Source organism: Aulostomus chinensis, chromosome 20, assembly GCF_037954235.1.
Source record: "Aulostomus chinensis isolate RoL2024-O1b breed Wild chromosome 20, RoL_Achi_v1.0, whole genome shotgun sequence".
NCBI classification, from domain to species: domain Eukaryota; kingdom Metazoa; phylum Chordata; class Actinopteri; order Syngnathiformes; family Aulostomidae; genus Aulostomus; species Aulostomus chinensis.
The window spans coordinates 151,917-165,146 of NC_141339.1; the positions used below are offsets into that span (position 1 = coordinate 151,917).

The 13,230-nt window shown below is 45.5% G+C and overlaps 1 protein-coding gene across 2 annotated transcripts; it reads left to right on the forward strand.

Moving 5' to 3' along the window:
* Positions 1 to 604: 604 nt before the first annotated feature.
* Positions 605 to 8,859, forward strand: frk (fyn-related Src family tyrosine kinase). 2 transcript variants are annotated; one of them, XM_086188662.1, is made up of 8 exons: positions 605 to 1,086; positions 2,039 to 2,160; positions 3,823 to 3,986; positions 4,104 to 4,272; positions 4,852 to 5,010; positions 6,022 to 6,203; positions 7,136 to 7,301; positions 7,903 to 8,859. In XM_086188662.1, exons 1-8 carry the CDS (start codon positions 713 to 715, stop codon positions 8,109 to 8,111), a joined length of 1,545 nt encoding a protein of 514 aa, XP_086044788.1. In that variant the 5' UTR covers positions 605 to 712; the 3' UTR covers positions 8,112 to 8,859. The 2 variants fall into 2 exon arrangements, with proteins under 2 accessions (XP_086044788.1, XP_086044789.1); XM_086188663.1 differs by lacking the exons at positions 605 to 1,086; positions 2,039 to 2,160 and adding an exon at positions 2,171 to 2,742.
* Positions 8,860 to 13,230: the final 4,371 nt, after the last annotated feature.

Consider the following 13,230-nt stretch of genomic DNA (forward strand, 5'->3'; position numbering starts at 1 on the left):
ATATATATATGTGTGTATATATATATTTACATATATATGTATATATGTATATATGCATATATGTATGTGTATATATGTATATATGCATATATATGTGTATATATATATTTACATATATATGTATATATGTATGTGTATATATATGTATATATATGTAAATATATATACGCTGGGATAGGCTCCAGCCCCCCCGCGACCCTTAATGTGTAGGAATAAGCGGAAGATGACGATGGATGGATGGATGGATATCTATATATATCTATATCTATATCTATATCTATATCTATATATATATCTATATCTATATCTATATCTATATATATATATATATATAGATAGATATAGATATATAGATATAGATATAGATATAGATATATATATAGATATATATATAGATATATATATATATATATATATATATATATATATATATATAAATATATATATATAGATATAGATAGATATATAGATATATATATATATACACACACACACACACACACACACACATGCGGGACGCAGCAGCTCAGGTGAGTCCTGCAGCGGCCGCCGGAGGGCGCAGCTGCACCTGCAGGGAGCTGCTCCTCCTTCCTCCGCAGGTGCAGCTGATCGGCTCACAGGGGGAGAGCCGCCGTCCCGGATCATTCGCGTGTCCCGGCTCTCCGTCTTCAGTGCTGACCTACCATGAGCTGCCGGTTCTGACGAGGCCATCATGGAGATCAACAAGAGATGTTCAGCGTGTTGGGAGAGTTGCCTCAGGTGTTTGAGGAGGCCAAAGCCGCTGAGCCTGAGAGGTGGAGGGCTTCCCGGGAAAAAACCTTCTGCTCCCGCTGACGGCACTGTCTCAGCACCGGGCCCCGAAAGCCCCGCACCTGGTAAAGCCGGTAATCGTTACGTCGCCCTGTATGACTACTCCGCCCGGACCGAGGAGGACCTGAGCTTCGGCGCTGGAGACACTGTGGAGGTCCTGGACCAGACTGCGGGGGACTGGTGGTTCGCTCGAGCTCTCAGCGGGATTTCGACCTCCAAGCAAGGCTACATCCCCGCCAACTACGTGGCCCCGGTGGAGAGCGTGGACGCGGAACCGTGAGTATCTAAATTCATAATATAATATATAATATGCCGGGTTTGAATCCACCGGGTCAGAACTGGGACTCGGACAGGATTGATTTTGTCACCAGGCTGGATCCAATCCAAGTTCCTTTATGTGGACCTCGGCAACAATTAAACTGCCTGTCAGGGATTTCATGGTGGTGAAACTGGAGCTGAACTGGTGAATGATTGTCTGGGAGCAGGAAGTGAGTCCCGACGGGTTAATCATTGTCCCGGGGAACCGGCCTCGCGTCCAGGCTGAGGCGGAAGTGTCCAACATCAGTTATTATTGGTCTAAACAATGGCCGAGATCAGTGTGTGTGTGTGTGTGTGTGTGTGTGTGTGTGTGTGTGTGTGTGTGTGTGTGTGTGTGTGTGTTCTAGAGAACCTGTTTGTGCTGTATGCAGGTTTTTCCTGTTCCTTAAGGTGGATGATAAAAATGGTTTAATCATCAGTGACATCATCACAAGAGGACAAGTAGTTTCACAAACATACCACACACACACACACACACACACACACACACTATTGCACATTAACAACACAGTAGTACACAACAACCTTCACGAACAAGTGCAGTACAAGAAACTGCAAGAAGCTGGAGGCCCACTGGGTGGACAGTGAGGTCCAGATCCAGGTCCAGGTCCAGAGCCGAGTCCAAGTGGCTCCAGCAAGGGGAGGAGGGATGTTTGTGTTTGGTCGTGAAGACTTGCTCACACTGGCAACTTTACAGTGAAAATATTCAGAATATGATATGACTCATGACTCGTGATCTTGATGTGATGCCTCCCCATCTCTAAACATGACCCCCAGGGCCACAACGGTGACCCTCAGGGCCACAGGCAGCCTGCTTGCTTTGGTTGGATGTGATTATTGAACCAGAGCCTCACACAAATTCCAGACAGTTGTTCTCGGTTTGACCAGCAAAGTCTCTGCTGGTTTCCAGGTGGTACTTTGCGGACACGAAGAGGCTGGATGCCGAGAAGATGCTGCTGGCTGCAGGGAACCATCATGGCGCCTTCCTCATCAGGAACTGTGAGAGTCAGAAAGGAGAGCTCTCCCTCTCAGGTCTCTTTTACAGTTTTGACTTTTGTAAGATAAAATCATCTTTCTTTCACAGTCGGTCCTCCGAGGCTGTCAGCTGCATGCTGTCACTCAAAGAAGACGGTTGGCTGTGACACGCTAGTGTTTTATGGCCACTGTCGGTTGTGCAGCCGCCTTGTGATTCCCACTTTCTCAGATCAACTTTTCCCAGAGAACTGTCAGTGGTTACTGTTAGCATCTTGCTACCAACTCTATTGCTCAATTTTGCCTTTATGATCACATGGATTGTTTTAATCAAATGCAGGTGAGGAGACAGCGGACAGCGAACCCTAACACCTCACCATGAAGTTGAGGAGGACTCAATGTCCCATTCAGACGTTGAGTTGGTTCACAGAGGCTTTGAGTTGAGCTCACTGCTACAGAATGAAACAACAGATATGATGGGGGAGCCTCCGTCATCCCAAACATGGTGGTCGAACGACTCACATTGCTCCTTTCACCCCAACAGCCAGTCTTTTGCTTTTCCACTGCTGAACCAGGAAGTGCACCAATCACACACCACAGCTTCAGCCAGGGGCATTAAGAGGACCGGCACTACACTTCCTGGTTAGTCGTGTATGGGAGTTCATGTTAGGCCAGGCTGAGCCCTCAGAGACCTGAGCGCCGTCCCGTGTCAAGTGGCGAGTTTCATGTGTTTACGAGAGTAACTGTGGTCCAACAAACCCAGCTTGTGCCATCGGTTCTACTCATGCTGGTCCAGATGAAGTGAACTTGTTAGCATTAGCATGTTAGCACCATGTTGTACATGTGCTTGTGTCACATATCACACACACACGCTATATTCCTGAGCATGACAAAGTGACTCACCCTGTCACTCAGCGTGCTCAAATGATTCATGGCTTTAAGGCCATCGAGTTGAATAAACGAATGTTTCTGGTGACAGCTTTATCCCTCCCTCTGTGCCAATCAATCGTTTCTTGCTGGCCTCGCTCTTCCATCATTGTCACATTCTTTCCATAGTCATTCATTCATTCATATCAGGTCATGCCTAATTAGCCCTGCAGGTCAGTCCGAGTCCTACGCTCTGTACTTCAGCAATACAAGTATTTGTACCTCAGCATCATCAGTAACATCATCATCCAGTGGGGGATCTGGAAGATATTGCATGAGGATAAGAAGTCTTGGCAGGGTGGCGGGGAGGCAGACTGTCTCTGATGTCCCTGCTGTGGTCTTCCCCTATGGCTGTCCCTCTGTCTGACTCTGAACATATGTTCATTACACATTTAACTAAGTTTAACTGCTGTGTTTGGACTTGACCTCGAAATTCCTGGGCTGGCAGTCAGTCGGTTGGTTGCTGCAATAAGAGAATTTCCCAGTTTGGGACAAATAAAGTACTTATCTTATCTTATCTTATCTCTGCTCCATCCTGCCAGTAATTTGGTGAAGCATGGCTCAGCTGTTTTAAGAACATAAAGGGTGTCAGCAGGGCCCCCGCCCCCTTTAGAGCTGCCCCTGACATCATCAGACCAACTCGCGGTGGACTCTTGGTTTTTAACAGAAAACTATCTGCAGTGACTCAAAGTCTGAGACACAACATGGTGACTGACCACATGACCTGTAGTCTCCAGTGCCACGAGTGTGTTTCTGTGCTTTGTACCATGTCATTGTCCTGGTCTTGTCCTCCAGTGCTGGACAGCGGGAAGGTGAAGCACTACAAGCTCAAGAAACTGAACAACAGTCACTACTACGTGTCTAAGAGCCGAGCCTTTGAAACACTGAAGCAGCTGGTGCAGCATTACTCCAGGCAGGCTGACGGCCTGTGTGTCCGTCTGGTGGAACCCTGCAAGAAGGTACCACACACTCATTTGGCCATTAATGTCAGAGGCTTTATGCTTTTGTGAGCTTATGTGTCAGCGTGTGTGTGTGTGTGTGTGTGTGTGTGTGTGTGTGTGTGTGTGTGTGTGAAGATGGAGGCTCCACAGACTTACGGCCTCTCCTACAACACTGTGGACCAATGGGAGATTGACCGCAACTCCATCACCCTGGGGCAGAAGCTGGGGGCGGGGCAGTTTGGAGAAGTCTTCGAGGGCCTTTGGAACGATACCACAGCAGTGGCCGTGAAGACCCTCAAACCAGGTGCAGCTCCTCTCATTTGCTGCTTCATTCCAGAAATGCTGCCAAAAAGGAGAGCTTGGCTAGCGGTGCTTCTTCTAGCTTCCTAAATAGCCTGGAACCCTGATGGCTTTTTCAGGGCCAATCCTGATTATTAGTAATCAACAGGACCAATGACAGATACTTTGAACTGATTGTAAAAAAAAATTGGTGTTTAAATTCAGAAGAAAACAAAATTAGTTGAAGTTCCTTAAAGTGTAGGTTTAATTGTACAGCTTATAGTGATCGGATTAAGAAAAAACATTTTGAGAAGGGTCCTCACACTAATAATGGCTCCCATGTTGATTAGACCTTTGACATTGATGTTGCTCATCAGCCTGAAAGAAACAAACGTGGAATCAAACTCACCTTGATGATCATTTGAGACAGAATAGATTTGTAACCCTTAGATAGAAATGGTACCATAACACAAAATGCTGTCAGACCTGTGTTTTAACAATCGCTTCCCTTTTGTGGAATGATAAATAATGATAGGTGTTTGTACCCGCATGAAGAAACGTGCCTCTCGCTGGTATTTGTTGCTGATGTTGAGTTCCGTGCCAGGCACCATGGATCCTGAGGACTTCCTGAGGGAGGCTCAGATCATGAAAAGACTGCGGCACCCCAAGCTGATCCAGCTTTATGCCGTGTGCACCATGGAGGAGCCCATCTACATCATCACCGAGCTGATGAAGAAGGGTAGCCTGCTGGAGCACCTCCAGAGTAAGGCTGCCGGCCGACTGCTGCGACACTCTTTTTTTTCTTTTGATAGCAGAAGTCCAGAGTCTTTGGTTTGGCTGCGCATCGGCACACAAACCATTTTGGATCTCTAGTTTCTCAGGAACAGACTTGTGAGGGATATGTCTTTTCCAAAAAGGTGGACCAAAGGTGTCATATTTGATAAGTTCCCAGTGAATATAGAATTCCGGTTTTGTCTGTTATTCCTCTGAAACAGGAAAGCGCACCTGTCTGTGGTGAACCCTACTGTCTCAAGTGAGGATTTTAGGGTCACCAGATATTGGACCAGGTTTGGGTTCAGCAAGGGAGAGCGAGATGGCTGTACTTCATCTTCGTTGGGTTCACCCTTTCCTTCTTTATGAATTTCAATTTTTAAATTTTGTATTTTGATTTTTTTGGACTTTTATGCTTTTTAGTTTTTTTTATATGAAAATATAATTCGGGCTGTGTTACGAATTCTTTTTTCAAACATTTTTTTCTAGAGGATTTGGGGAGAAATGTAGGCGGGATTGAAAAGTTAATAGGATCCTGAACCGAGGATTTATCTAAAAAGGAGGGTTTCTACGAAAAATTAGGACCTTGAAAAACTGCACAGAATTGTTGTGGCTCCATTTGATTGCATGAGTTACGTAATATTTTACATCCCCAAGTAAAACAAAGGCAGGTCATTTATTGGTAACAAGAACGCCGTCCCCGGGCGTGCGGGTAAACCCCGCCCTCCGGCACGTGGGCTGCTCCTGCACTCACTTTGTAGGACAGTAGTGTTTATCAAATGCATACCTCAAATATGCAGTTTTAGAACACACATTGGTTTGGTCAGGATTGCTTTGTAAAATTAACTGATGCAAGTTGTAGATCTTGGTTCCCACATTTCAAAGCTCTTAAAAAATCGGGTTAGTAAGTGGGAATGTGTTTGATCAGAAGACAATGCTCTTGAGTTAAAAACCTTTTTTTCAGCACACTGTGACTCACTGTGAGTCCCTGCCTTCATTTCAGAGGACAAAGGTACCACGCTGCGGATCTCTGACCAGATTGAGATGGCGGCCCAGGTGGCATCAGGCATGGCTTTCCTGGAGTTACAGAACTATATCCACAGAGACCTGGCTGCCAGGAACGTGTTGGTGGGGGAGAACAACATCTGCAAGGTGGCGGACTTTGGTCTGGCCAGGGTCTTCATGGTAGGGCTTCATACTTCACTAGTACAGAGGAGGTGGCACACTGCCCCCACCGTCATAGTCCTTAGGCTTTTACACCGGCCCACCAGTGGTCAGCAGGGGGAAGTGTGGTCACGTTTGCCTTACACTTGCGTCTCCACGTGTCCTGTCTTGTGCACATCAACACACAATACTTCTGTTTTCAATCATGTAAATGGATGTTTTAAACCAAAAGTTTATGTTTATTAGAAAAGGCATAAATGTCCCGTCATTCAGGTCAGTGAGTTTAATACTAAAGGCGTCGTGTTCTGGATGATGTCAGAGAGAGAGAGAGACATGATGGGTAATTGAGAGACATTTGTTCTTTAATGACGGAGCGAGCGGTGCAGCAGTGACCCGTTCTGGTGTTAACGAGTTACAAATTAAAAGCAGGAGAGAGACAAACCACAATGAGCCATGTTCCTGTCAAGCCCACCATCCAAGATGTTTGTTGCAGCGGCAATAATGATGATCATGATAATTATAATATCTTTCCATGAGCCTTTCACACGGTCAGACGTACAGTAATTATGATAACAGTATGCTGCCTGTGACGCAGGACATTAGCTGATGAGGCACCTCTTCACTGTGGTCCTATGATCGAGAGACCGTGGCTGTATGTGGTCCAGACCACCTCTGGATGTGGTTTCAGTGATCAGGACGCACTCCTGCAGTAAGGCTGAACACTAGTGATCGGGTCATTCCGCCCATTTGGTAACAGCAGGTGTGAGCGGGTTCGCAGAGCAGTGTTTTCGGTGCCTGCCATCCTCACTTTCTGGCACACACGGGCTAGTCTGGTGTCACATCATATCTGTCTGTCCTGCCATGTCCCAGCGCCTCAGTGTGGACCTCCACAGGTAACCTCAGGCGATGTGCTGAAGTAATTCTCTTTGTTGTCTGTCTTGCTTTGTTTTCAGAAAGAGAATGAAAATGTTTACGAAGCTAAAGAAGGCACCAAGTTCCCAGTGAAATGGACGGCTCCTGAGGCCATTCACGACAACAAGTTCACCATCAAATCTGACGTCTGGTCTTTTGGGATTTTGCTGTATGAGATTATGACATTTGGCCAGATGCCGTACCCAAGTAAGGCTGAAGGAACCTGGGGCCATGTTTTCAGAGCATTGTCATACTGATTTGTGCAGCCACCTAACCGGCCAGTTCTAGGACGCTTTTCAGAGGAGCTAGGAACTTCAAAGTACAGTTGCTGCACCAGGCTGTGTGCTCTCTATATGAGATGAAGGTTGCAGTGATGGCAGCTGCGTGGTTTTTGTGTTGTGGGTTTTGTACACAATGCTAGTGCTGCAGTGGATCGTACTATCACCGCACACTTTCATCAGTCAGGTGGTCTTCTGCTTGGAACGGTTCTACCCACAAGTACAAAGGTAGTTCTAAGCCCAAAAGTGGGTAGCTCTTCAAATGGAGAGTAGCAGTGAAGCAACCTAAGATCAAAGCTGTACTTGCTTGTATCGATGAGTTTGCATGCGCATGATCTCTGTGTAGTGTGGAACCCTTGTGGAGTGGGGACGGTACAGAGGATGGTGCTATTTTCTACTCTGAGTATCTCCATGTTTCTGCTTGTTCTCCTTCTTATTATTCAGGGATTTACAGTGATCCATATTTGGAAGTTCTATGTCCAGTGTGTCATTCTGCGTAATCATACGATGTCCCTCCCTTTTTCTTTCAGCCATGACAAACTACCAGGTTGTCCAGGGGATCCCTCAGGGCTACAGGATGTCCTGTCCCCCCAACTGCCCTACAATCATGCATGACATCATGATGGACTGCTGGAAGCAGAATGAGCTGGACCGGCCCACATTTGAGACTTTGCAGTGGAGGCTGGAGGATTACTTCGACCTGGATGTGACCTCCTATGACAACAGCAGCCGTTACTAGCACACTGATTGGACTATGATGTGGACTAAATGTGCACCAAAACACTGCACTGTAGCAAAATCACTTGAATCAAGTTTTCATGAAGTAATAGATTCTGGTGTAATTTGAAAATCTCCTTGGAGTCAAATGACGCAGGTTAAGTGTATGATATGAAGACCGGCTAAAATGCAGCCATGAAGTTCTTGGCAACAAAACGTAGTTTGTCCACTGAGGCACTTTAGCTGAATGGAGCACACTTGGCTGCTGCAGCAAAGGTGTGCAGTTCCTGTCTGTCCACCTTGATGAACCCGTTCGCCTGCATTCTGCATAACAAGCATTCTTTCTGCTGGCTTCCTGCTCAGCTATGAGGACAAGATTTGGTTTGTGAGTGACGGTGAGACGGGTCGCTCGTCTGCACCCCTTCATGCTACAGTGACTCTTCAGGGAGAAATGTGGGGATGAGAAGTGGTCCTAGCTTGTCCTGACACCATGAAATGACCTGCTTATTTCCAGTCTGGTGTTTGAACACAAGTATCAAGCCTCTCTCCCCAGGTGAGCTCTGATGTAACTGATGCTAAGGAGTGGTAGGAATGATCACAACTACATATCTGAAGGAACCCAGCAGATTCTCTCAAGTTCTGCAGATTTTATTGTGATGAAGAATCTTGTTGTCTGTACATTGACAGCCATGGCAGTGTTGACATGATAATGTATCGCCACATGATTATCTTTTATGCAAACATGAATAAATGAACTACATTGAATGTGAGCTTTCATTGCTTTTGATATGGAGCCAAATTTCACAGAGAAACCAACATTCAGCAATCTGAGGGAAAAGATGATCATGTGAAAACTAAAATATAAAAATAGCTGAACCCTATTTCTGCTACGTCATGAACAATATGTCATTATTATAAGCACATGCAGAAGCTGCAGTAGAGAACTAGGTGACAAGAAAACTAGTTTGACTTGAGTTAGTGAAGTCAAGTGTTAACGTGAGGATGTGGCTGCTGACGCTGGTCTAGATGGTGGCAGTCAGGCTCTTAGAAATGTCCAAACTCATCATGATCGGACAGCTTTGATGGTTTTCTGATGGCCCCGCCCCTCAATGATGGCTGCAGCTTGCTATTCTTTAAATCAAGAGTTGGTTAATGAGTCAATTCAACTCATATCGGAGGTCATTTCTGTGTGGAAGCTAATACGCGTCTTCCTAAAAACCAACGACAGATACTCTTTAACTGTTGTCAGGGGAAAAAACAGACTTGCTTGTTTTGCTGTTTCTCTATTTTACTTTCAGAACATGTGGACAAATATACCACATCAAGAACAATGCATTTGTTGGACAATTTGTTTAACGCTTCTCTTATTATTATACTATCAAGTAAAAGAGACAACTGCTCCATAACTATGTAGCCTTCCTATCTGTAGAATCACACGAATCAAGAAAATATCATCCCAAAACTCTGTCTTCTGAAATAGTCCTGGTGAGGTGAAGCCAGAAGACGTCAAGACCACGGACTCATACTGAACATGGAGATATGAGATGATTCCAGTCAGGTATGTGTACCTAAACAATATTCTGTTCCATTCATTGTTTATATTCATGTGACTGAGTGTCTGGACACTGATAATAGAAGAACACACCCACTTAACCCTTACAGTCAAGCTTTGATGAGTGTTGTTCAAGGTTTAATAAGTCGCTTAATGAGCTGGGCAAAATGATGAGGTGTAATTTAGTCAAGTAGCCACGCAGTGGTGCTGATGCCTCATGATGTCTCACCATGGCCTTGTAACTAAACTAAGCTTAACCTTTGGCCTGCTATTACAGGAGTAGAGGCATTTCCATAAATCGGGTCGTGGCGTCCAGTGTGGCGTTTTACCAACTCTCCTTGTCTTCCTTTACTAGGACAGAACTGGGACTGGGTGGATATTTAACTGGGTTCTGACAGGACTAACAACAACTCTAAACAATAGTTGAACACGGCAGACACCCAGCTATGTGCAGAACGTTCCAGCTGACATCACCACGTCCTCCGAGAGGCTTTAACAATTGCCATGGTGCTGTGTGACAGCAGTCAGGGAAGTCTGCTGTTCATCTGTTCTTTCTAAATATGGTAGACGTAGACATCACAATGATGTGTTACTGCAACAGGAAACAACGTGTCATCCAGGATTTTGCCTATTTTGACTACAAAGTCATGTGACTGTGATCCTGCGGAGTGCACATCTGGTCTCAAGAGCAAAGAAATCTTAATTCCAGTGAAATCCCTGCAGACTTGGAAGAAAACTTTTCATGGGAAACACTTGACAATAGCAATACTGTACAAATGCAGTTTATCATTACCATACTGTAAGCTGTTGTTATTTCTGTGGTTAGAACCTGAACTCGTGATGCAGAATTGCTCCAAACTATGTCGGAGATGAATCAGTATGTGAGGAGAGAGCCTGCTTGCCTGCAGCTGCTCCATTTCACTGTAATTTATGATTGAAAGTTAAAGCGTGTGATGGTGGATAGTTATTTGTGTCTGGGTGACTGATATCCTGGTTCGTTGATGAAATACATTCAAATCCTCTGGCCCTCCGTCAGCTTACCTGAGGTCCTCTAACCCTCCATTTACCAAAAGAACAAGATCCTGAATACGAGCAGCCAAAATGAGTTTCCTCCTCAGGGAGGCTGAGCTCTCCCTTAGAGACAGGGTGAGAAGCTCAGTCCTTCAGGAGGGACTCAGAGTAGAGCTGCTGCTCCTCCATGTAGAGGAGTCAGTGGAGGTGGTTCCAGCTAGAACCCTTTGCTCCCAGGATGCAGGGTTCCTGCTGGTTCCTAGAGTTCTAACAGTAGAATGGAGCCAGAGCCTTCAGCTAGCAGGCTCCCCTCCTGTGGAACCGTCTCCCAGTTTCAGTCCAGGACCCAGACCCCCTCTCTATGTTTAAGAGCAGACTTAAGACCTCCTTGTTGATCAGGCTTATAGTCAGGACTGCTTAGGCTGGCCCTTAGATCTGCTGCTATAGGCTCAGACTGCTGGGGATCTCCCATGATGCACTGGGCTTCTCTCTCCTCCTCCTGTCCTCATACGTGTTACTAACTCCTCTTCTTCTCCCCTCATCCCAGATCCTGGTGCTGCTGGAGGAGGCTCCAGAGCTGAAGAGGCCAGGAGTCTGTGGAGTGGCTCACAGACCTCCGAGAGCTTAGGCAGGAATTTGGTGGGGTATGTCATGAACCCAATGAAGCATTGTACAGCTTTTTCATCTGTAGGAGTCGGCATCTCCAGCACAGCTCATGTTTTCTCTGGGTCAATTCCCAGTCCTTCTGAGGACAAGATGTGTCCATGGAAGTTGACCACTTGGAGTTAAAACTGCAGCTTGCGCTGACTCAGTCTCAGCTTTACAGCTCTGCATAGCTCCATAAAAGGTTGCAGGTTCTTGTCATGGTCCCATTCTGCTTCCGCACCTGTGTTGCCACACCCAACTACCAGGATGTCATTTGCTATTGGTTCAATGCCAGCCAGGCCAGCTCGCAGTTCATGCTGTTTGCATTGATAGATCTCAGCATCCGAACATGTATCTCTATAGATCTTTTTTTCCGGCTTAAAATGATCCCCCAAAGCATTTAGGATGGCAGTAGGATCTTTCTCTTGCTCCTCAGTCAATGTCACATTCTGGATATGGATATGGATATGGTGGCACTCATTGCCCATTAGTTGTCTTGCTACTTGTTCTTCCCCAGGCTTCTCATTCAGCCCGCGGCAAAAACAAAGTACTCAAATTCAAAAAACTTCCCAGTTCTTTGCCAGATCCCCACACAATTGCATTCTCTCTGCTGCTGGAATCATGTTGCTCACCATGATGTTTGTTTGTGTTTGCTAGTTTTTTTAGCTAGACTGCTTCTGACACCATGTTTAAGTTCAAGCTTTTTAATCAAACTACCCACGACATCAGTGCAAAACATTATGGACCAAAGAATGCCGTAAAGAGTCCCACAATGTCAATCAAAAGTCAAACATGTCAAAATAGCAAGTCACACCTAAATGGAAAACATCCTGGGGGAGAACACTTTTAAAGAGGAGGGATGGCATTCATCCCACATTGGATGGAGCTGCTCTCTGTCTACAAATATTGCCCAGTTTAATATGAAAAAACCCTTTGAACCAAGAGTGAGACCATTTCCACTAGGAGGCAGTTGACCACCAGAAACCCCATAGAGACTGTGATTGTGCCCTAACAACGCAAGTATATTCATTCAATGATAATAATAATTATAATAATAATTAATTAATTTGAAAGCCTTATTTTCTGTCTGTCTCATCCATTCATTTTCTATACTGTTTATCTGTTAAGGGTGGTGGGGGTGGAGCCTATCCCAGCTGACATTGGGTGAGAGGCGGGGTTCACCCTGGACAGGTCACCAGTCCATCTCAGGGCCATCAGGAGCAGTTAGGGGTTCAGTATGTTGCTCAGGGATACTTGGACATGGTCACCAGGGGAAGTGGGGATCAAACCAGCGACCCTTCAGTTGCTGGATGGCCATGCTACCTCTGAGCTACACCACCCCCTCCGTCTGTCTCATCAGCTTGAAAACTCCACAGCTGCTTCTATTAGTTATTGCTTAGACTGACATGCGTGACATCAAGTAGTGATCACTACCCACTGTGCCTCCTTTTAAGACTTCCCAAATACTTTTCCTTCACTAAGATCTGCTTGATTTTTCTCCCTGATAAATCCTTCATGTTCAGAGACTTCGCTGCTGCCTCCACAATGATTTTGATGATTTCTTTTAGTGTTTGCTGGCTCCGAACCATTGATAACATATGACAAAAATGGTACTAATTAGTCAGTTATGAGCTCTGTGTGGAGGTTAGGTGCCCTTGTTTCCTTGTTTTGATTCATTATTTCCATTTGTTTTTTCAAGAAACTCTGTCTTACAAAAGCTTCTCCATTCATGCGTGTGATTAAAGCGATTGAGCTGAAAGACAGGCCCGAATCTGCAATGTCCTCATTGCTGATTGTGTTTCTGACATCTGTAAATCAAAATGACACTCTCAAAATACTGATCCTCCATCAGCAGCAAGCATCCCTCCAGTCACACACTGAGATTCTTCTGTGAAACTTCTTTCGAGGAGCCATGTTGGTCTCCAGGTGACTG